Source organism: Schistocerca serialis, chromosome 12 (assembly GCF_023864345.2).
Source record: "Schistocerca serialis cubense isolate TAMUIC-IGC-003099 chromosome 12, iqSchSeri2.2, whole genome shotgun sequence".
Lineage (NCBI taxonomy): Eukaryota > Metazoa > Arthropoda > Insecta > Orthoptera > Acrididae > Schistocerca > Schistocerca serialis.
The window spans coordinates 27,182,870-27,206,684 of NC_064649.1; the positions used below are offsets into that span (position 1 = coordinate 27,182,870).

The 23,815-nt window shown below is 41.2% G+C and overlaps 1 protein-coding gene across 1 annotated transcript; it reads left to right on the forward strand.

The window, feature by feature from the left end:
• Positions 1 to 54: 54 nt before the first annotated feature.
• Positions 55 to 23,150, forward strand: LOC126428210 (peroxisomal membrane protein 11C-like). The gene is made up of 5 exons (XM_050090127.1): positions 55 to 434; positions 520 to 698; positions 906 to 974; positions 1,196 to 1,328; positions 18,897 to 23,150. The coding sequence occupies exons 1-5, from the start codon at positions 204 to 206 to the stop codon at positions 18,972 to 18,974; spliced, it is 690 nt and encodes a 229-aa protein (XP_049946084.1). The 5' UTR covers positions 55 to 203; the 3' UTR covers positions 18,975 to 23,150.
• The last annotated feature ends 665 nt before the right edge of the window (positions 23,151 to 23,815 follow it).

A 23,815-nucleotide genomic window follows, 5' to 3' on the forward strand; every position in this document is an offset into this window, starting at 1 on the left:
TACCATAGTAACGCGAAGTACGCGTGTTCCAAAGATGTCTTTGTTGTCAATGATACGGCCTTGCTTTTCCAAGTCTTTACGGAATTTAACCTTGGTGCTTACCTACGTAGGCATTCCAATAATGTGAACGATATCACAAGGTGTTCAAGAGTACCGTTAAGTGTCTACAGCTTAGGAATTTGGTGCTGCGACGAAAGGCTACAATGAGCGTGTCCGAAATAGCAGAGTTTTTGGAGACTCCCACTGGAAAAGACAAAATGATAAGGACACTATGTTACGCCGCTAAACTTACATCTGCGTTGGTTAAATCGGAATCTGCATCGGAAAAATTAAATTCTTTCGGCAGTCAACTGAGTAACTGTCGTGTTATATTACGGCTGTTCGATGACTTCCCACAACTAAGTTGTACACTGGAGTATGGTCTTGGTGCGCAGGTTAGTATATATATTATTTAATTCCACTCTCATGAAATTTATTTGGAAACAGATGCTGACTGAAACTCTAACCACTGCATTTTAGGAACGTGATGTCTATCTCAGATTTTTCAATGTGCTCAGGAATTTGGTAGACCAAGCGTTCTTTCCAATTGAACACATAGAGTGGCTGGCAGATAACAATTACATTAATGTTCGGAGTGAACCATGGGCTGTATGTAGCACTTGGTGCTGGGTTATCTCACTGGCCTTGTCACTGATGAAGTAAGTACTAAAAGGAACACGAATAAAAGTTTTAATCAAGAAGAGAAGTCCTGTGCCAGTAGTAGTGTAAATCAAACTATTTACTTGTACAAGCTGTTGCACGTTTTGTCTTGTGGAAGACAGTCTTCTCTATGCATTCCATCTGTTAGTGTACTTCTGCCTGTGAAGAAAATTGTACTAACCCTGTCCCTTCTTTAAACAATCCAGGTCACTTAGAACCATCAAAAATATGAATAAGCGAAAAAAGTCTCTGAAGGAAGTAGACTCCGAGCACAAGTAAGTATTCAGCAAATTAGAAAACCTAGTTAATTATCTCTCTTCTTCATAGAGAATCCATACATGCAAAAAGACTTTGAAACATGAAACATGGTTTCTTTTATTTTTGAAGAATGTTTTGGTTGCTGTGCATGTGTGCTGTATGCACAAGACATTGACATTGAAACATTTTTGTTCCTTCACAACTGCTAGTAAATGTCAGCCTATGATGTAATCAACAGGGATGCAGTTGTTATGGCAGCAAAGAGACGACGTGAAGTTCTGAGTGCTGTCCGGAATGTGATAGACCTGATCCATGCTATACATTGTCTTCCTCCTGGCTTCCTATGGTCAAGTCACCTAAGTAGGTTGCAGGTTAGTATGCCATCCCACCCTGGTCATCACAGTTGTACTCATAAACTCATTATCTTATTTTTGGTGGGCTAGTTCTTTATTTTAATGTCTAAGAAAATTGGGTTACCAAGAACTTGAAGCAGATTAACTGAAATCTGCAATGCAGCTTGCAAATTCCAAACCACATTGTCACCTTTCAACCTAACCTAAACTTGGCCAATGCTACAGACCAGTATGTCGCTACAGCGAAGGTTACTTATTCACATTTTTTGGCTTTGTCAACTGATGATTGTCAGCTTTTAACCTATCCAATACTTTGGGCTTTGTCACAGATGTATTTGTCACTACAGCTCACATTCAGAAAAATAATATAGATGCATAATAATATTGTCATTGTTCTACTCTCTTTCTCTTTTACATGGTGGGCTAAAGTTTACAATGGGCTGTCCATGCACAGTTGTTGGCAACACCTATGCATGTATGATTAAGAGCAAATGTGTTATTACTTTTGACAATACAAACTAATCACTTATCTTCGGCCACCCACCTCCCTAGCCCCATGAAAAAGAAACAAATGAAACATTGACTCACAATTCATCTGTTTCGCCATCTTACTTCCCCAACAGCCCTTTGTAAAGTTTTACCCATGTATGTTGTCACATGCCGCAACACCATTATAGCATAGGATGAAACTGACATCTGGTATTGGTGGCTTCAGTTGACCCCATTAAACTTACACGTACATCACAAAGCGGTAAGAGAACACAAAGCAGCAAATATTAGTGTTTTTTCCCCATGTCAGCCGCTATATACTTCATAGAAAAGGGCTTTAATAAACAGGGTTGCTACTGGTAACTTGCTTTCCTCATTTTTGTGTGCTTTTTCCACCCTGGAATTTCCATTATCATAACACTATATCACTTTGTAGTTTGTATGATTAACTACTACTTTTTATTTAGTTTGTTACTTGTCACACACAAAAAATTCTTCAGGTTAAGAAGAGAGTACCTAGTGATGCCAGACTTGTTATTTATTAAGTTATGGGAAGCCTTCGATAAAGTGTGCTATCAGAAAACGAAATGTGTGATTATAGCATATGAGATGAGAGGGATCACTTGTTGTTTACATTTGATGCACGCATATAAGAAGAAGATTGTTCTCAAATGCAGGAAGTGTTGTTTAAAATTTGGTGAAAATAGCGGCAGCTAATCTATACCATAATTTAATTTAATATGTCAGCAGGCATAAATACTTGATTTTTTTTATTAGATTGTTTCTGAGCTATAAGTATAATCCGACACATTTGGCTAACAATTAGGAATACACACCACACCTAATTTAATATGAAATCACTGCATAAATCTATTTGTAGATGTGTCAGAGACACACTCATTGGAAAGACCCTGCACTATTCTGCTGCTTCCATTTCCAATGCACTTTCAACGGAACTAGAGGGAAGCAGGCTTCTCAAAGAATCAACTGGAGGGGCGAAAAAAAAAAATCTAAACACAGCTTGTTTTCCCATACATGACATGGAAGCAATAGAACAGGTAGATTCCATCTTCCTAGACTCCAGAAGGATATTAGACAGTTTACCACATTCAGTGTTGCCACAGGTTCTGGAAATCAGGGAATTTCAAACACATCAGTGAAGTTTGAAAAAAACATTGGAAAAATCTCATTTTTTGTCTTAATAGATTAAATGCTTTGTTTACTGAGGTGTCATGCATTGTTGCTGGCTGGTTGCAGCTGAGTACATGTACTGCTTCTCTACTCCCTCATTCCTACTGCTTCTGCCCTCCATACCACTCCCCTCAGCTTTCAATCAGTGCTGCCATCACTTCTTGCAGCTAGCCTAGCAGCTGCCAATGAGAGGCAGGGAGGTGTAAGGAGTAGTCTGTTTGGAGAGACTATAGACACAACTGAGTGCATGTCCCTGAGTTGTGTCCGAGTTTTTAGACAACATAGTTGTGTGGAGATAACAGCGATTAATTTACTTATAATCAATTATTCAAAATGACAGTCACAGTCGCATTTTTTATTTTGCCGCCGACTGGTTTCAACGCTCGATGGGGTCATCTTCAGAGCAATTTACACTGTAAAGTTATAATATTAGTAAGAAATCATGTACATAATCTACAAATAATTAGTCAAAGTTACATAAATAAACAGATTTTTATACCCATTTGGTCGCTCACTGGAGTTGTCACCCTGCCTGTGCGCGGTTGGTAACTACGCATGGTTGGTTCTCTTCATGAGCTTAAATAAATGAACGGGACAACAGTTACCTGAATTTTAAATAATTGTAAATTTCTCGAGATTTAATTAGTTATAATTATTATTTGTTTTGTTTTATATTACAACTGGAACAAACTTTAAAATTTACGATTTCTTGCTTAAGCACTGTAACTCCCGTTTGTCACCATGAAGGGTGTCACCATCTGACCACGTGTTGTTGGCCGTTATTTAAGTTCGTGCTTACTTTTGTTCACAGTACAGAGCAAATGCAATTGTTGGCAGTGTCTCCGTATCAAGTGCAAGGCAGCCTTTCCTTCACATTCTGCTATTGCCCCTTATTGACAATATAATGATTTTATCTAAATTCAGAATCTAGGTTTTGGTGACAAAAGATACAAATATTTACATTGTTTCAGCAGCCCTTTCTTCATTTTTTGCTTTTACTGGTTGCAGGTGATTCTTTTATTAATTTAAACAGCACTTTTGAATTAATTATTTTGTCTCGAAGGCAGAATATTCACTTCTGTATTGTAGCCCGAGATCTAGGTTAGCTGGGAAGGAGACAGTTAGGATGAGTTGGCAAAGCTAATGAAAGTGAACATTAAATACAGGTTATAGTGATGGGTTCACCCATGGCAACAAAAGTGCCAAAACAATGGAAAAACAGAAAACGAGGACTCAGTGTCCATTTATTTATTCTATGTGTCTGTGTTTTCTCCTGCAAACTAACTTGTTTTCTCTCCAATAATTCAGTTTCATGACATATTTGTACCTAGTATATTAAGGTGGCTATTGTGTCATATGCTTAATAGTCCTCCTGCGATCAAAATGAAAACATTGTTGGGTCATGGGGTGTAAAATTAGGTCGTCTGTCATCATAAATTGCCACAACAGGTGTTACTGACATACTTATTGAGGTTAGGGCACAAATGGCCTGTTGTAGTTTATAAATCCACGAACGATGGCAGTTCGCGCGGGTCGACTCACGGACAGGGACTGTGTTGTTGTCAGTTTCAAGCGACAGTTTTTGTAAGTGCATTCACAAGCTTTGCGCTTGGAGGAAGCGTGTATCCTGCAAATTATTTCACACTTGCTTATGTAGAATTTGTTGCTTACCACAGCCATCAGTGATGACAACTTGCAACAAGTAGAATAAAATTTCACTAAATAACACACTACAATTATATTAAACGACAACACTGCATACAACATTCATAGCAGAGTGCTCAAAACACTACCGAAAGTTCATAGGCTGTCGAAGAATGCGTGGTGTAGGTGTGCGGAACAAGCCTGAACTTGGCCGCCATCATTTGTGACTGAAACTAGAGTGACAGAGGATACTAGAGCAATATGTAACCTCTGCCACACACTATGGTAGCTTTCAGAGTTCAGGTGTAGAGGTAGAAATATTCTACATATATATATTTTTTTCTCTCAGAGGATGTCTAGGATGTCGTTATCAGGAGAAAGAAAACTGGCGTTCTACGGATCGGAGCGTGGAATGTCAGATCCATTAACCGGGCAGGTAGGTTAGAAATTTTAAAAAGGGAAATGGATAGGTTGAAGTTAGATATAGTGGGAATTAGTGAAGTTCGGTGGCAGGAGGAACAAGACTTCTGGTCAGGTGACTACAGGGTTATAAACACAAAATCAAATAGGGGTAATGCAGGAGTAGGTTTAATAATGAATAGGAAAATAGGAGTGCGGGTAAGCTACTACAAACAGCATAGTGAACGCATTATTGTGGCCAAGATAGATACGAAGCCCACACCTACTACAGTAGTACAAGTTTATATGCCAACTAGCTCTGCAGATGACGAAGAAATTGAAGAAATGTATGATGAAATAAAAGAAATTATTCAGATTGTGAAGGGAGATGAAAATTTAATAGTCATGGGTGACTGGAATTCGAGTGTAGGAAAAGGGAGAGAAGGAAACATAGTAGGTGAATATGGATTGGGGCTAAGAAATGAAAGAGGAAGCCGCCTGGTAGAATTTTGCACAGAGCACAACATAATCATAGCTAACACTTGGTTTAAGAATCATGAAAGAAGGTTGTATACATGGAAGAACCCTGGAGATACTAAAAGGTATCAGATAGATTATATAATGGTAAGACAGAGATTTAGGAACCAGGTTTTAAATTGTAAGACATTTCCAGGGGCAGATGTGGACTCTGACCACAATCTATTGGTTATGAACTGTAGATTAAAACTGAAGAAACTGCAAAAAGGTGGGAATTTAAGGAGATGGGACCTGGATAAACTGAAAGAACCAGAGATTGTACAGAGTTTCAGGGAGAGCATAAGGGAACAATTGACAGGAATGGGGGAAAGAAATACAGTAGAAGAAGAATGGGTAGCTTTGAGGGATGAAGTAGCGAAGGCAGCAGAGGATCAAGTAGGTAAAAAGACGAGGGCTAGTAGAAATCCTTGGGTAACAGAAGAAATATTGAATTTAATTGATCAAAGGAGAAAATATAAAAATGCAGTAAATGAAGCAGGCAAAAAGGAATATAAACGTCTCAAAAATGAGATCGACAGGAAGTGCAAAATGGCTAAGCAGGGATGGCTAGAGGCCAAATGTAAGGATGTAGAGGCCTATCTCACTAGGAGTAAGATAGATACTGCCTACAGGAAAATTAAAGAGACCTTTGGAGATAAGAGAACGACTTGTATGAATATCAAGAGCTCAGATGGAAACCCAGTTCTAAGCAAAGAAGGGAAAGCAGAAAGGTGGAAGGAGTATATAGAGGGTCTATACAAGGGCGATGTACTTGAGGACAATATTATGGAAATGGAAGAGGATGTAGATGAAGATGAAATGGGAAATATGATACTGCGTGAAGAGTTTGACAGAGCACTGAAAGACCTGAGTCGAAACAAGGCCCCCGGAGTAGACAACATTCCATTGGAACTACTGACGGCCTTGGGAGAGCCAGTCCTGACAAAACTCTACCATCTGGTGAGCAAGATGTATGAAACAGGCGAAATACCCTCAGACTTCAAGAAGAATATAATAATTCCAATCCCAAAGAAAGCAGGTGCTGACAGATGTGAAAATTACCGAACTATCAGTTTAATAAGTCACGGCTGCAAAATACTAACACGAATTCTTTACAGACGAATGGAAAAACTAGTAGAAGCCAACCTCGGGGAAGATCAGTTTGGATTCCGTAGAAACACTGGAACACGTGAGGCAATACTGACCGTACGACTTATCTTAGAAGAAAGATTAAGGAAAGGCAAACCTACGTTTCTAGCATTTGTAGACTTAGAGAAAGCTTTTGACAATGTTGACTGGAATACTCTCTTTCAAATTCTAAAGGTGGCAGGGGCAAAATACAGGGAGCGAAAGGCTATTGACAATTTGTACAGAAACCAGATGGCAATTATAAGAGTCGAGGGACATGAAAGGGAAGCAGTGGTTGGGAAGGGAGTAAGACAGGGTTGTAGCCTCTCCCCGATGTTGTTCAATCTGTATATTGAGCAAGCAGTAAAGGAAACAAAAGAAAAATTCGGAGTAGGTATTAAAATTCATGGAGAAGAAATAAAAACTTTGAGGTTCGCCGATGACATTGTAATTCTGTCAGAGACAGCAAAGGACTTGGAAGAGCAGTTGAATGGAATGGACAGTGTCTTGAAAGGAGGATATAAGATGTACATCAACAAAAGCAAAACAAGGATAATGGAATGTAGTCAAATTAAGTCGGGTGATGCTGAGGGAATTAGATTAGGAAATGAGGCACTTAAAGTAATAAAGGAGTTTTGCTATTTGGGGAGCAAAATAACTGATGATGGTTGAAGTAGAGAGGATATAAAATGTAGGCTGGCAATGGCAAGGAAAGCGTTTCTGAAGAAGAGAAATTTGTTAACATCGAGTATAGATTTAAGTGTCAGGAAGTCATTTCTGAAAGTATTTGTATGGAGTGTAGCCATGTATGGAAGTGAAACATGGATGATAACTAGTTTGGACAAAAAGAGAATAGAAGCTTTCGAAATGTGGTGCTACAGAAGAATGCTGAAGATTAGATGGGTAGATCACATAACTAATGAGGAAGTATTGAATAGGATTGGGGAGAAGAGAAGTTTGTGGCACAACTTGACCAGAAGAAGGGATCGGTTGGTAGGACATGTTCTGAGGCATCAAGGGATCACCAATTTAGTATTGGAGGGCAGTGTGGAGGGTAAAAATCGTAGAGGGAGACCAAGAGATGAATACACTAAGCAGATTCAGAAGGATGTAGGTTGCAGTAGGTACTGGGAGATGAAAAAGCTTGCACAGGATAGAGTAGCATGGAGAGCTGCATCAAACCAGTCTCAGGACTGAAGACCACAACAACAACATATTTTTTTCTCTGCTGTTAAGAGGCAAATTGCAGCTCTTAAGAATTTTGATGGGACATTTCTTGTACTAGTTGACCTGTGTTTTGCTTGTGCTCAACCGTGTATCTAGCTAGTTTGATATTTGAATGTTCCATTCAGAAATTCTTCTATAGAGTATTAGGAGTTTATTACCTATTAATATTTCCTCACTGCTGATTTGGTCAAAGATTTTTATGGCTAAGTATCTCATTCCTTTCTGTACCATATTATGGCTGAGTAATGAATAGTGGAAATTGTTGCTGCTTCTAGTATTATACAAGTTCTTTCAAAATGAAGATATTAAGACTGTGTAGCATGTATTGCAGTCAACTTACAATTATAGATAATACCTCAAATGAAAGAGAAAATCAAACAGTTTCCCTGCACATGTTCAATGTGGGTACCATTCGTCACACCTAGTAGATAGGTGAGGTCTTCCCAAACCTTGATCAGTGTAGCTGGAATAATCATTGCAACAATGCTGTTTCTTAAGTTGGGGTAGATTGACTGGTAGTGGAGGCACATACAGATGATCCTTTATGAACCGCCAAAGGTACAAATCACATGTCATCAGATCGTGTGTGAATGTGGAGGTCCAGCAAAACACGCTCCTGTCATCTGGCTCCTTGCAGCCAATCTCCAGTCAGGTACGATGTTGTTTAACCAATGATGTGCTGAGGTATGCCAGTGATGTGGTGCACTATGTTGATGCCAAATAAAGTTCTATGCTTCAGCTTCTTTAAATTCAGGGAAGAGCCACATTTCTAGTGCATAACATAAGAAACAACAGTTACAGTTGTTTCAATGAAAAAGAAAGGCCCATAAACTTTCTGCCAAGATATCACTAAAAGCATTCAATTTAGGGAAGCTTCGTGGTATCAGTACCATCTTGTGGGGATTTGATGACCCCAGATGCACACATTTTGTGTGTTTGCATTTCCACTTATGTGAAATGTTGATACCGACGACGGCACAGTCCATAAAATTGTCATGCAGCAACATTTTGTTTGCAAAGTTGGCATGTAAATGTGTGCTTTAGAGCTTGTAAAAACTGTTGGCAATAACGAAACAGTTGTAAGTGTCTCCTTAAGTCTCCACACAGACATCACCGGAATTGCTAAGTCATGACTTGCCTTCCAAATTGATTTCTTGGGGGTGTGCATGAAAGACTCTCATTTGTTCAACACATTCCTCACTCTTTGTCATTCCATACTCTTCCATTTGTGCACAGTTATACAAACAAAACCGTCTGACTTGCTCTTTCATTTGATGTATTTATAATTGTGAGTTGAATGTAAAAAAATGCTACAAAGCCTTAAAACCTATATATTCATTTTGAAATACCCTATATTTATGGATATTTTCAAACTGTGATTGATTACTGACTAGAAAGTCCATAAGAGGGAGTAAATGTGCTACTGGTCTGTTGTCAGTATGACAGATTATTTAAAGAGCTGTGTACAGGATTTGTTCGTAAAGTAATGAGTCTGACCACCAAGTAGCACTCCAGTTGATAGCAGGATACTCCCCAGCAGGGGATTTGTGCTGGGGATCTAAACTAAGCAATGCCCTGGGGAGCAGTCGCATCCGAGCTCTGAGCAGTGAGGATCATGTATGGTGCAAAAGCTGTTCTTGAGCTTTTGTCATGGCAGGTGCTCTACCATAACATTCCAGCCTACACCACCTTCTTTGTGACCACCTGCCCGGCCTGGATAGGGGTTTCAACCTTGCAACAGCCTCCGCACATCCCCGATAGGAACCTACCGAACGTATCTGTTCCCAAAGCTTAAGAGAAGTCTGAAAAGTCACATTTTTTATGATTTTTCCCACCAACCGATGGGCTGTCACGGTGTCTCTGAAAGAGGTTACAGCAGCTGGCTTCCACGGAGCCTTTGCAGCACGGGAATCACATTGGCAGCAGTGTATCAGTGCCCAAGCAGACTGTTTTAACAACACTTACTGATAAAATCATTAATTCATTTTAGAGGCACGCTAAAAAGTAAGTGTACTGTGACCATAACAGGCTCCGGTTTTTGGTTTTTGAGGGTTGGCAACAATGGGTGGCTGTGGGGAGGGAGAGGGGGGTGAATCTTTGCATTTGTAGACTAATTGTTATTCGCAAGCACAACAACTGCTTTCAGCTTCACTCCCCCATGGTTATCCTGTTTGTGTCAAGGTCCATCAAATGCTGAATTCTTCACTTGGTGTTGTTTACAGTAGACTGCATGATGGTCTGACCGAGGGAGAAATCAAAACTTACCTCTCTGATCAGGGTGTCGCTGTAGTCCATCAGGTTGTGAAATAGGTTGATGCATCCTTAGTGTGTACACGCACTGTTTTTCTCACATTTGGTAGAGCAGTGCTTCCATCAGAGATCGAAGCAGGCTGTGAAATTATCACAGTCCAACTGTACATTATGAACCCGATGCCGCTAGCAATGTTATAACCGCATTTGACTGTCCTGTTGAAACCTGGCCAAATGTGTTAATTGTGTTAGGGATGCTCGTGAGGGCGATTGCCCGCCACCTCCTCCCCACTGTATTAATTGCAATGGTGACCGTGCAGCAACATCACAAGAATTTCCTGTGTATCACGATGAGTGGGTTGTCCAGGAGATCAGAGTGAAGGAAAAAGTGCCTTACCCTGTCACTCACAAGTTGCATAAGTTGTTGGCCAGTCAAAAGCCCCGCATTTTACCATCTGGCACTCACAGTACCGTTCTCAATAAACCGCGCTGCACGAAGAACCCTGTCACGCAGACTTGCAACCTCAAAATTGGCACCGTGGTTGTAAAATCACCCATTGTCACAGCTGCATTCTCATCTCATTCTCCTCCAGCTGTGCAACGAGCCCCCAAATTTTTACCAAGAGTGTCAAAATCACCTGCTACACAACAGGCAAGTCAGAAGGAATATTCCCATGAAGACTCGGTACGTCTCTCTGGCCGACAGACATCAGAGATTTCATCTGCCAACCGCAGAGCCTCCAAGAAATGTGATGTTTATGTGGGACCCTGGTCACCTCAGTCTGATGGAAAATGAGGGCTGCTGAGGCTGCCGAGACTGCAGTCCTCCTACCTCAGCCCGCTAGTTCTTCCATTCCTTCCGATGTGGTCTAGTGGCTAGCGTTGCTGCCTCTGCATCACAGGATCCCAGGTTCGATTCCTGGCCAGGTTGGGGATTTTCTCTGCCCGGGCACCGGGTGTTTGTGTTGTCCTCATCACTTCATCATCATCATCATCATCATCATCATCATCATTCGTGACAGTGGCTAGATTGGACTGTGAAAAAAAAATTGGACTGTGTAAATATTGGGACTTTGTATGGGTGCTGATGACCGCACAGTTGACTGCCCCACAAACTAAACATCATCATCATCATCATCATCATCATCTCCTCTCATTCCTCCTGATGATCTCTGTGTTACCGTCTGTCAGCAGGCATCATCACTGGTCTTTCCTTTGCGGGAACAAACTCCAGGGAATTAAACCTCTCCCGGCTGCTTGGTTGACCTCCTCTAAACCCTCTCGCAGCGAGGAGAGATCATGTTAGCTGTGTTGCATATTGGGCACTGTCGTTTTAGCCATCAACATTTGTTAAGTGTTGATCCCCACCACTTTGTGCTAATTGTCATCAACCTTCGACTGTTCGCCAATTGCTGACTGAATGCCCTTTTTTTAACCACTTACATTCCAATCTATGTTTGCCGTCTGAGTTATCGGCCATTTTAGCGAATGACATATCGGCTGTCGACCGTATTTTACTTTTTATCTGTTGTGGCAATATGGCAAAGGACATTTCATCTTAAGTTTGGTACCTCCATTGTCTCTGTGGCATATTTTATGGACCTTCTTCCAAAAGGAAGTCTTGTTCTTAACCCTCTTTTCTTCCAGCGATTGGGCTTAACGTGTAGTCGCTTTGAGCTCCTTTTTCATATTAGTGTTCTAAGGTTCTGATGTGGGTGCGTATGATTTTAGTTGTTTTTGTGCCCTAAAACACCACAAAACAAACGCCTCCCTCATTTGTGTCGACCATGGAAAGCTCTATTCTCCCTGCCCACCAGATTGCACAATTTTCTAGAGAGAAAAGAAAATGCAAGAATACAGAAATACAAGACTGGACAAACTCGGTTACCAAGAGGTCAGGAAGAAGCACAAGCAATTGCACCCAGCGTGTCAAATAATGTCATACACTACAGCTATGACAACGTCGCCCTCTTTGACGATGATACTTCGTTCCATTACACTTCCTACAGTGGGCCCTGAGACCTGCTCAACCATGCCTGCCCCATGATAGTCCGGGGCACCTTGCTTGCTGCTTTCCCCACATGTACTTTGGAATTGATGGCATCCCACCCACTAAGGACATTAATCCCCATCTGTCATCCAGAGACAGATCACCTTCAGCCAGGCGCTCTCGCCAGGAAGGGGTCCCTCGGGACAAGTTCTTTCGAGGCTGCAATGGTACACCAGCTAGTGGCTGCAGGAGCCATAGGCTTCTCACTGCAGGGCTTTGTAATCATCATCCTTACCTGAAACTGATACAGAGAAGCCCTCGCAATCATCGAAATTCTCTAAGGAGAGGAAAGACGAGAAAAAGTCCTCCAAGAAAAAGGACATCCCTGTGTCCTCCACACCACCAGATCCTGCCTGTTCCATTCCTGTTACTGAGGTAGAGATTCCGGCGTCCCCTCCGGTCTCGTTTCGCACAACACAATGGAACCCAGAACGTATGTATATTGATGCCATAACCCCTGAACCAGTGGCAGCAGGTGACTCTAAGGCATAACGTGTCCCCTTGTTCCCTTCATGGCATCACAGTACATCAACATCATTATTTTCCAGTGGAATTGTAGCAGTTTTTCCACCACCTGGGAACCTACATCTTTCAAGCACATCACCTACCTTCTGATTTGCCCTTCAGAGACTTGGTTTCCAGCAGCTCAGACCCCAGTGCTTCGTGGATAGTGTGGATGTTATTTGAATTGTGCTTTCTATTGTAGGGCGTCAGATGGAGTTTGCACATATATTCTAGATACCATATAGTGAACTTGGGCCTCTTAATACACCTTTAGAGGCTGTGACTGTTCGGCCAAGGACATTTTAGGATATTACCATCTGCAATGTTTAGCCCTCTTCTGCTGCGGTGAATGTCTCAGAACTTGGTGTTTGCATTGATTTCTCAGCTCCCCCCACCTTTCCTAATCTTGAGTGATTTCAACACCCATAACCCTTTGTGAAATGGAACCATGGTCACTGGTTGTGGTAAAGACCTTGAAAATTTACTGGCATAACTTGACCTTTGCCTCTTGAATGCGGGTACCCTTACACCTACACAATTCAGTGCAGCGCACGAAACCTTCTCAGCTGTAGATCTTTCTGTTTGCAGTCCTTGTCTTCTCCCATCCATCCACTGGAGGGTCCATGATGACCTGTGTGGTTCTGACCACTTCCCAAGCTTCCTGTTCCTCCTTCAGTGTAACTCCCCTGGATGCATGCCCAGGTGGGCTCTGAACATATACCAATGAGTGGTCTAGAATAAAACTACAACCATCGTTTCGGCAGCCGATTTAACAATCCCCTGTTCTGCTGGCCTGCCCCATTGGAGGACAGCACCTTGGTGGTCCTCGGAAATTGCAGAGGCCATTAGAGATCGCAGATGGGCTCTCCAATGCCATAAGCAGCACCCATGTATGGAGCACCTCATTGCCTTTAAGCAGCTCCATGCCCAGGTGCACAACCTAATGGAAGCGAGAATGATGGGAACAGTATGTTTCAACCAGCGGACCACGTGCCTGCCCTTCACAGGTGTGCGCGAAGTTCAGATGTCTGTATGGATACCAGACATCTACAGGTGTATCTGGTATTACCTTAAATGGCATTGTCTGCATTGATGCAGGCACCATAGCGAAATGTTTTGCTCTGCACTATTCTCAAGCATCAGCATTTGAAAGTTACCAACCTGCCTTTTGTGTCCTAAAGCAGTGGAGTGAAAGCAGTTATCTTTTACTGCCTGCTGCCTGGCACCATATAATGCTCTGTTCAGCGAGTGGGAATGCGTCAGTGTCCTAGTCCACTTTCCTGATACTGCCCCAGGACCAGACCGCACAAACAATTGGATGAGCATGTACCAGTGGATTGTCAGTGTCATATCCTTGCCATCTTTTACAGCATCTGGAGTGAGGGGAGTTCCCATCGCAATGGCATGAAACCATCATTGTTCCAATACTGAAAGCAGGTAAGTACCCTCTAGAGATGAACAGCTATTGCCCAAATAAGTCTCACCAGTGTTCTCTGTAAGTTGCTTAAATGCATAGGGAGCTGGCAGCTGTGTTGGCTCCTTGAGTCCCAGGGGTCTTCCGGCTCTGTCCCAAAGTGGTTTTTGCCAAGGCCACCCCACAACTGATAGTCTGGTGTACCTGGAGTCTGCCATCTGAACAGCTTTCGCCCGACGTTAGCACCTTATAGCTGTCTTGTTCGACCAGCAAAAGGCTTGTGACACTGCATGGCGACACCCCATCCTTGCTACTGTACGTGAGTGAGGTCTCCAGAGTTGGGCCCAGTTTTCATCCAAAACTTCCTGTTGCACCATATTTTCCAGGTTTGAGATGGTGCTGTCCACAGTACCCTCATTTTCAAGAGAATAGGGTCCTTTAGGGCTCTGTTCTGAGTGTCCCTCTATTCCTTGTAGCCATCAATTGTCTAGCAGCAGCTGTGGGTACTCAGTATCACCCTTCTTGTATGCTGATGACTTTTGTCCCTACTATTTCTCTTCTAGTGTGGGTGTTGCTGAACATTGACTGCAAGGTGCCATATAAAAGGTGCAGGCATGGACCCTCGCCCATGACTTCCGATTTTCTACCTCCAAGACTCGTTTCATAACACTTCTGCCGGCCGCGGTGGTCTTGCGGTTCTAGGCGTGCAGTCCGGAACGGTGCGACTGCTGCGGTCGCAGGTTCGAATCCTGCCTCGGGCATGGATGTGTGTGATGTCCTTAGGTTAGTTAGGTTTAAGTAGTTCTAAGTTCTAGGGGACTGATGACCACAGCAGTTGAGTCCCATAGTGCTCAGAGCCAGTCATACACTTCTGTCAATGTCGTACCATTCACTCACTACGTGAGCTTTACCTCAGTGACCAGCTACTCAGTGCGCTGGTCTTGTATCGCTTTTGAGGATTAGTCTTAGATTCTCGGTTCACATGGGTTCCCCATTTTCACCAGCTTAAGTGGAAGTGATCCTTCTCTAGCTTTACAAAGCCCTGATACAATTCCACCTTGATTGTGAGAATCTGGAATATGGTTCAGCATCACCCCCTCAGCAGTGCGGACATCGGATCTGATACACCACTGTGGGGCTCAACTTGCAACAGGAGCCATTCGAACTAGCCCTGTGAACAGCTTACTTGTGGAGGCTGGGGTCCCTCCATTGCTGGTAAGGTGCCAGCAACAGCTTGTCAATTATGCTACCGACATTCATAGCTCCCCTAAGCATCTGAACTACCATCTCCTCTTTCCAAACCCTGTTATCCATCTCCTACAATGGCGGCCCTGATCAGGAATTACCATCACAATCTGCATCCAATCTATCCTCTCTGCACTTCATTTGTTTCCTCTTCCACCTCTCCTGTGGACCAACTTCCATACGCCTGCACGGTGCATCCTTCGGCCACAGCTTCGTCTTCACCTACGACTAGGTCCAATAAACTCGGTTCATCCCGAGGCCCTCCGATGCCAATTTTTCTCCATCCTTAGCTCATCCTCAGGGTTCAGTAGTTCTCTACTCTGATGGCTCAGTGGTTGCTGTTCATGTAGGCTTTGCTTGTATTCATACTGAACTGCTCTTCTTGTTGGATGACTGCAGTGTTTTCACTGCGGAGTTGGTAGCTGGTGGGTCCTTTGTCATCTGGAGTGACGACTTGAGCAGTTTTCAAGCTCTTAACCCTGTTACCTTCACCACCCCATGGTCATTGCTATCCAGGATTCCCTGCATGCCCTTGAACAGTGTGGATGCCCAGTGACCTTCATCTGTTCCCCAGGCCACATAAGAATCCTGAGGCATGAACTTACTGATAGCCTGGCTAGACAGGCTACCAGAAAACTGACTCTTGAGATCGGTATTCCGGAAACAAACCTCCGATCTGTATTACACTGTCATGTTTTAGGTGCCTGGAATATGGATTGGCTCACTCTATCTTCACCAAACAAACTACAAGTGATAAAGGAGACTATTAATTTGTGGAGGTCCTCCATGCAGGCCTCCCGCAAAGACTCTACTGCCCTTTGCCAGCTCTGCATCGACCGTACATAGCTGACTTGTGGTCATCTCCTTCGTAGCGAGTACCCACCTCACTATCGATGTGGTGCCTGTTTGATGATAGTTAAGATTTTGTTGGCCTGTCCCAACCTAGTCACCCTGCGGCAGACTCGTCATCTTCCTGACTTGCTACCCCTGATGTTAGGAGATGATGCCTCAGTGGCTAACTTAGTTTTACATTTTATTTGTGAAGCAGGCTTTTTAAGGGAGGGCTGCTTAACCTTATCAGCTCATTGAGAGGTTGGCAGAAGACTTCATTGCCTCCTCTGCCCAGGCCATGCTGCAGCTGTCTGGGGTTGGTGGTCCAGCACAGGACCATCCTACCTTCTCTTTGCTCTTCTCCTCCCCCCCCCCCCCCCCCCCACTCCCCACCTCATTTGGTCTGTTAGAGTTGTTCGTCTTTTGTCTCTCTGTGCTTTTCTTGGCTTGTGTGTGTTGCTAGTGATTCCTAGGCACTCGCGGAGTAGAGTACCTCTGGTAAGTGGTGGGGGCTGTGGGATGTATGTCCCCTCATTGCACTGTTTTGGGGTCTTCCAGCTGCTCCCTAGATGGGGCAACTTGCTTGGTTTTCTTCGTCTGTTTCCCTTTCTTCTTTTTGACCCTTACCTGAGCTTCGCTGACATAGGCAGAACCTAGGGGTTTTCTACCTCTGGGTTTTGCGTAGTAGGCTTTCTCTGATCTACATTCATAAATAGTCGTGTCTGTTAAGAGGATGAAGGGACTGATGACGTAGTAGTGGGGTCCCTTTAAGCATCCAACCAAGCAACCATCACAATTTTTTGATTTTTTTTCCTTCACTTGCAATGCCAATCCTTGCTTCATACCAAATTTCATGATTCTAGGCCAATGGGAGATACCCTGTAAGTTGTGATAAGTGAGTTTGCAAGTATCAAAATATGTGTGAAGTCTTGCATTGTCAGGGAGAAGGACAATTCCCTTTGTCAGCATGCCGCATCTTTTGTTTTGAATCGCTCTGCATAGCTTTCTCAGGGTTTGGCAGTATGCTTCTGCATTGATAGTGGTTCCTCATTGCATGAAGTCGACCAACGAAACACCATGCTTATCCCAAAACACTGACACCACGATTTTGCGCTGGGACAGAGTCTCTTTGGCCTTCATCTTTTCAGGCAAGTGTGTGTGTCTCTATTCCATGCTTTGTTGCTTTGATTTGGGCGAGATATGCGAAACCCATATTTGGTCTCCAGTTACGATCTGATTCAAGAAGCCATTACCTTCGTGATAACAAGTCAAGAACTTCATCGTACACTCAAATCTTTGGTTTTCGTGGTCCTCTGTTAGGAGTTTCGGGACCCAACGGGAGCACTGTTTCCTAAACTTTAGGTGTTCAGAAACAATGTTGTAAAGCACTGATCTCGACACGTCAGGAAATTCATTTGAGAGACCTGTTATTGTGAAGCGCCTGTTCTCACGAATCCTCGCTTCAACTGAAGCCACCAAATCATCTGTAATCAAAGAAGGGTGACCGGAGCGGTCCTCATCATGGAGTTGTCACAGCCATCTCTGAATTCTCGTACCCACTTACGCACTTTGATTTCACTCATAACAGTATCACTGTACACTTCGCAAATCTGTCGAATTTCTGCAGCAGACAGGTTCCTTGCTGACAAAAACAGTATCACTGAGCGAACCTCACATGCGGCGGGCGAGTTGATAGTCTTCAAAATTTTGAAAGCACAGAACAGAACCGTACAGGTTAGCTACAGAGCTGAAACTGAGCACAGTTTTTCCCAAGGCATGCCAGTACACAACGCATGCGCTTGTTGCCATTGCGCGCGAACTACTAGTGTCTACAACAAGACGCATCTTACTTTAAAAAAAACACGCCTCGTACTTGTTGACTATTTTTAAGACTCTGTATGTAGTACATCAATCAGTATACTAAGGTCTACAGTCCCCTTGCAGTGTAAAAGATTGGAGCTTCTAAGTCAATTCAATCAAAACATACAGGCGTTTACATAATGTATGTCGATACTCGCAAACACACTCATTAAAGCCTGTGGTATGCACCCTCTTGACCTAGAATCATGAAATTTGGCAATAAGCAAGGTTTCAAAGTTGAAATAGATTAAAAATTAAAAATCATCCGCGATTTATTGGACAGTTTTGGCTGGGAAGTGTTAGACCACCCACCCTACAGCCCTGATCTTGTGCCAAGCAATTACCATCTGTTCCTCCACCTCAAACACCACCTCAGTGTTAACTGTTACAATGGTGACGACAACGTTAAAATGGCAGTGAACTCTTGGTTATTGGAGCAGGTGGCAAGTTTTTATGAAGAGGGTATATTAAAATTGGTTGAGAGGCGTGATAAGTGTTTAAACAAACTTGGCAACTATGTCAAAAAATAGAGTGAAGTATGTACTTTCTGAAAATAAATTTACTTTTTTGAAATAACCTTTCGTTGTGTACTTATGTTCAAATGGAACCTTACTTTAAAAAAAAACATGCCTCTTATATCAACTGTATTCCATAATTTTCTTTTTCAAATACACTTTTTCTAAAAAAAAATATAAAAATCTAGTAAACTTTCTGAAAATGACTTGTACCACACCCAATCTCATAACTTTTCAGTCAAACCCTGCGTGTATGATATTCATTAAGTGTAAATCGTATAACATGTGGAGTGTTTGTGATATTGATGTTCTTCTTTCCTCAGGTTGGCACTGTGGGAACACTGTCATCTCTGCTCGGTCTTTACATGGCTGTTACATCATTCCGAGCCAACAGGGCTTGAGCACATTCAACCGATGTTTCCTATAGGGCAGCGTCTGCAAACAGAACAACTGTTGCAGATCTCTACAACGTCAGCCTGTTATACATAGCATAAATCTTTAGTCTTAGTAAAAGTGTTGGATGCGCTGCCTGCTCTCGATAACTGGCGGTTGCCTAGTATTATACAAATGTAAATAGCCCTAAAATACCTTTAAAAGATGCATCTACCTGTTCTTGGTGTAAGGTAATTTTGTGTTTAAATGGTTTGGAGCTTGTGGGCAAATGACACAGGTTGATGATAAACATTAACAAGTGCTAGCTCTGCACATTTGTAGCAGTCTTCAGTCTGTGAACTACCTTGATGCAGCAAATTGCCCCTTGAGGCACGAGCTACAGATTTGAAGATGACATGCTGCTGTATGGTTGGAAACTAGTGTATTAACTTCTTCTTGCTCTTTGCTTCTCTAAACTTCCTTTGAATTTCTATGCCTCCAGATTTCTCAAATATGTATTACTTCATCTTGGGTAATGGTGTATTCAGTTCTCTCTCAAATTCTGGTATATTGTCAATCCAGCTCTTCCTAGTTGTGAGCAAAGGGTTTGGTTTAAAGACCTGTCTGTGCAGTGTCTCTGGTGTAGGCATGTCATTTGGAGGTTTTTAGGTTGCTTAATTGGGCTCAAATGTCCAACTGTTAGGTGTTATATTTGCATTCTCAATACCTCCAAACTATGTGCCTCACCAGAGACACCATACAGGTAGGTCTTTAAACCAAACCCTTTCCCCATACTAGTAAAAAATGGAAGAAGCGGGTTGACAGCATATCAGAACTTAAATCTGTATTGTTTGTAGAATGTTGTATAAGCCAACCTTTGATCCTCAACAGATCTCCTATATTATAGAAATATGAATAGTACAAAAATGTCTATATATGTCTAAAACAAATGTAACATTTTTTGAGCTTGTCTTCCAGTTTTAGTTCTCAAACGCAGATGAGGAATGTTGGCAAGTGCTATGGTCTAAAGTAAATAATAGAAGGAAAAAGATGATGGCAATTTTCAAATCAATATGCACAAGATACTATTGGCAATTTAGGTTGGCAATTTTAAGTTAAAAAGTATTGCACAGCTGTAAATACATTCTAAATCTTTAAATACACACCGTGACCAGCTTTGGATTTTTAAAGTTCAAAAGCAATAGTTACATATAGATGTAAATCAGAAACACAGCTCATCATTACAAGTTAGCATATTTGCTGTTAGAGGTATGTTGTAAGCTTGTTGCTTTTTTAAAATCCAGTTGTCACTGTAGGATGTGCTTAATATATTTTCTCTTGTCATTGCGTATTACAAGAATGAGTGAAGCTATTACAGCCTGATAATGCAAGTGATAAAAGGTAATCATTGACTGCAAAATTGAGCTGTAGACAAACATAAAGTAGATCGAAAAAGTTGCTGACCTAAGAAACAAAGCTGGGCCCACACAGTTGTCCTATCTAGCTGCCTCTCCACCACCCAACCCAGTATATCCTGTGATACACATGACTTTAACTCAAAAGGAGGACATTGTCCAAAATCTCAGGAACTTTTGCTGTCTTTAATTTTTATATTTTTTCGACTAGCCAGAGGCACATGCTGAAAGCAGAGTCTGTTGTGTTGACAACTAGTGAAGGCATTGCCAAATGAAACAGTGGAAAATCCAGTATGGAATAATGATAGTATTGTGAAAAGGATAGATTGTCACTCGTCATATAGAGAGATGTTAAGTTGTGGACAGGCACAACAAAAGGACTGCTAGACACAAGAGTTTCGGCCATAATGCCCTCTTCTAATATTGACAACACACACAAACTCACACACACAAGCACAACTCAAATGCAGCTACAATATATGTTGAGTAACACTCTATCCTTTTCATAATATAGTGAAGGCATTGTGAAACCCTCATGTTAGGGGGCTGATGACCTCATATGTTAAGTCCCATAGTGCTCGGAGCTATTTGAAACACTCATGTTAAGTGTCAAACAAATGTAAGATAACTGTATTGTGAGTGGTGAGTTTTACACCTTCCATAATTTGTACTCCACCCAAGGCCTTCCAGTACCAAGCTAAGGTTAAGGTTGTACTTTGCAGAGTGTTGTGAATAAAGTTGAAAAGTAATATGTAAATGTACAAATCCAATACAAAAGAACAATGGGAATGTAAATGATGGAAATGTCATATGTCCTTGGAACCTACTGTACGCAACTGTTCTAATGAATTATGGACTCACCTTTCATCCTTGCGTGTGGGTTCCAGTTACTTCATCTTTGTTAACTAATGCATGTGCCAAATTTTAGCAACAGGAAAAGTTACCAATGTTAATGGAAGACTGATTGCCTTGATTTTATGTTTGTGATTGTACTCTTTCCTGTTTTTATATATTTGACATACTTTTTAGATTCTAATTTGTCAAAGATAACTGTATTTTCAATCAATCTGACAAGCATGTTCCATGTTGCACATAACATCTGGACCACTTTTGTTTTCTAGGTCTTATCAGTTGTCTCTCCAATTTCTGTATTAACTACATCTCTTCCAGTTACATTTGTTCCAAGTGAATGTCGTAGAAATATAAAAATTAAATGTCAAACATGAGAACTGTGTTCACTTAGCTGACACCCACTACTACCATTACTTTTTTCACTAAGTTGACTGAAAGCAGACTGAAGGCAATGATTATTATTTTCACACTAACATGCCGGAAATACATTACTGTTTCATTTTTTCCTATTACATTGACATCACAATAAAGTAATCATATGATAATGTACTTTCCAGGAACTGGACTACCCAGACTCTGTTTCAGAAATGAGGGAAAATTACGGTGAATAAATATTCAGAAAAGTTGTAGTTTATCAAATTTGAATATGTCAGACATCATCAGTAACACAATTTACTACCACACCCTTTATGGTACAGTGGAACATGTACTCAATTAACTCAGTTTTTCCCCTGCAAAAACAGTTTTTGTAAAGAAATGGTGGGTGGGGGAATAGCAAGAAAATAATTTTGTATGTTTGTGTGCGTGCATGCGTGTGTGTGTGTGTACTGAATCTTCAGATGATGTATTTATGGTCTTCCAAGCCTAGAACTTGACTTTACACAAAGTTGCTGTATGTACTTGGTTGCTTAATCTTGCCATATTTTAAATTTTTGTTGATGAATGAGTCCAAAAAGTTGAAGTATTTCTAGAATTATTTTTTGTGTATTGTTTTTACAGTTTATGGTTGTGACACCTTTGCAACTGCAATAAGTCTTCAAATGGGCCAAACTAATTATTTATTTTGCCACAAATTTGATCTTATTTCTAATTGTAGAATTGTCTCTTAATATTTTTCTGCATGACAAATGAATGGAAATATGCAAATTAAACCAACTTTCTGACATCGGTATCAGAGTAACAGCTGCTAAATCTAAATGTGCAATACCTGTATGTGATATTCTGTTGACATCCTTACCAATATTCAGAAACATCAAGTTTACTTATTACCATTCTTCCATGTTCTGCTGCTCTGTGTTCCATCCAGTCTTGTTAACACCAGCAAGACGAAAGAGAGGTTGTCGTACTTACACGTGTGCTAGTGGTATGAAAATGGTCTTGTGTGTTTCTTTTCCACTCGGGTTGTCCACAGTGCTCAGTGGCAATACTTTGAAATAAAACAAAATATTCCTAAAAATAAAGACTTATTGAAGTTGTGAAAGACTATAAAATGCATGTATTGTGTTGTGTGTATATATATTGAGCTGATTGCTTTAGTGGCATTGGTCTTTATTAGGCCTGTTTACATTTTGTATACAGTATTCTAAACTGATCTTTTACTGTGACTATTGTAACGCTACTGGTAAGGTAATAAGATTAGTGAAAATTGCCGTGAAAAGGAACAGCCTCTGTGCATTTATATATACACGTGCCATCTGTCTGGAAATATTGTATGGTGGAAGTGATATTGGTGGTGACAGTAGTAACATTAACTATCCAGACAGCATCTATCATTAGTACCAAGTATTCAGCAGAAAAAAAGTTATCTTTACAAAATATTTGCTCAACCTTGAGAGCATTCCACTGATATTGTCCCCAATTTTGTACAATGTATAAGAATACCATGTTAAAAAAATTAGGTGAATATTAGTATATAAATAAATTTTATTTTTTCACATGCGGTAGTTTTTGTTTTGTTTTAATCTCCTTCTGAAAACCTTTTCTGTATTGTCACTCTGTCCATTTTTTATTTAACCATAATGTAACATTGCTTAAAGTAAGCAATGTCTTGTAATGAAAACATGTGGTGTGATTATAATTTGTTGCTGTCACAGTTGGAACAAATCATTTCACGAGGCAACAATATTTACACTGAGACTTAGACAAATCTACTGTTAACTTCCTTAATTGTGTCTTCTAGTGAGAAATTTAGCACAAATAATGTGCTAAGGAGGCTATATTTCTGCGTGATTCAGAGGCTGCGGCATTGAATGTCTAATCCAGTCAGAAGCTTTATACAGGATGAGCTTTTTACACTGTTGTATGTATATTCTAACCTTATGTCAGGTAGGACAAACGTGAAATTGTCTGTAGTACAAAGACAAACTATGCTGCATAGATTTTTAAATTTTTTTTTCAAAGAATGTAGTTTGCAAAATATAAATTTAAATCTTTACAATTTATTGTAATATTAATTTAAAACACATGATACTTATATACAGTAAGTGTAAGTTTTCAACTGTAAGCATGTAAATTCTTTTGAGCAAGGAACACAGAAAACTGTAGACTTTATATTAACATCAACCATTTTCAGTTACTTTTATGTAACGTCCTCCTGACCCCTA

Bases quoted from the DNA above. Each gene is read 5' to 3' on its own strand.
- LOC126428210 (XM_050090127.1), top strand. From the start codon at position 204: ATGAGCGTGTCCGAAATAGCAGAGTTTTTGGAGACTCCCACTGGAAAA. The intron at 699-905 runs GTAAGTACTAAA...TAAACAATCCAG, and splicing joins CTGGCCTTGTCACTGATGAA to GTCACTTAGAACCATCAAAA. The intron at 975-1,195 runs GTAAGTATTCAG...TGTAATCAACAG, and splicing joins GAAGTAGACTCCGAGCACAA to GGATGCAGTTGTTATGGCAG.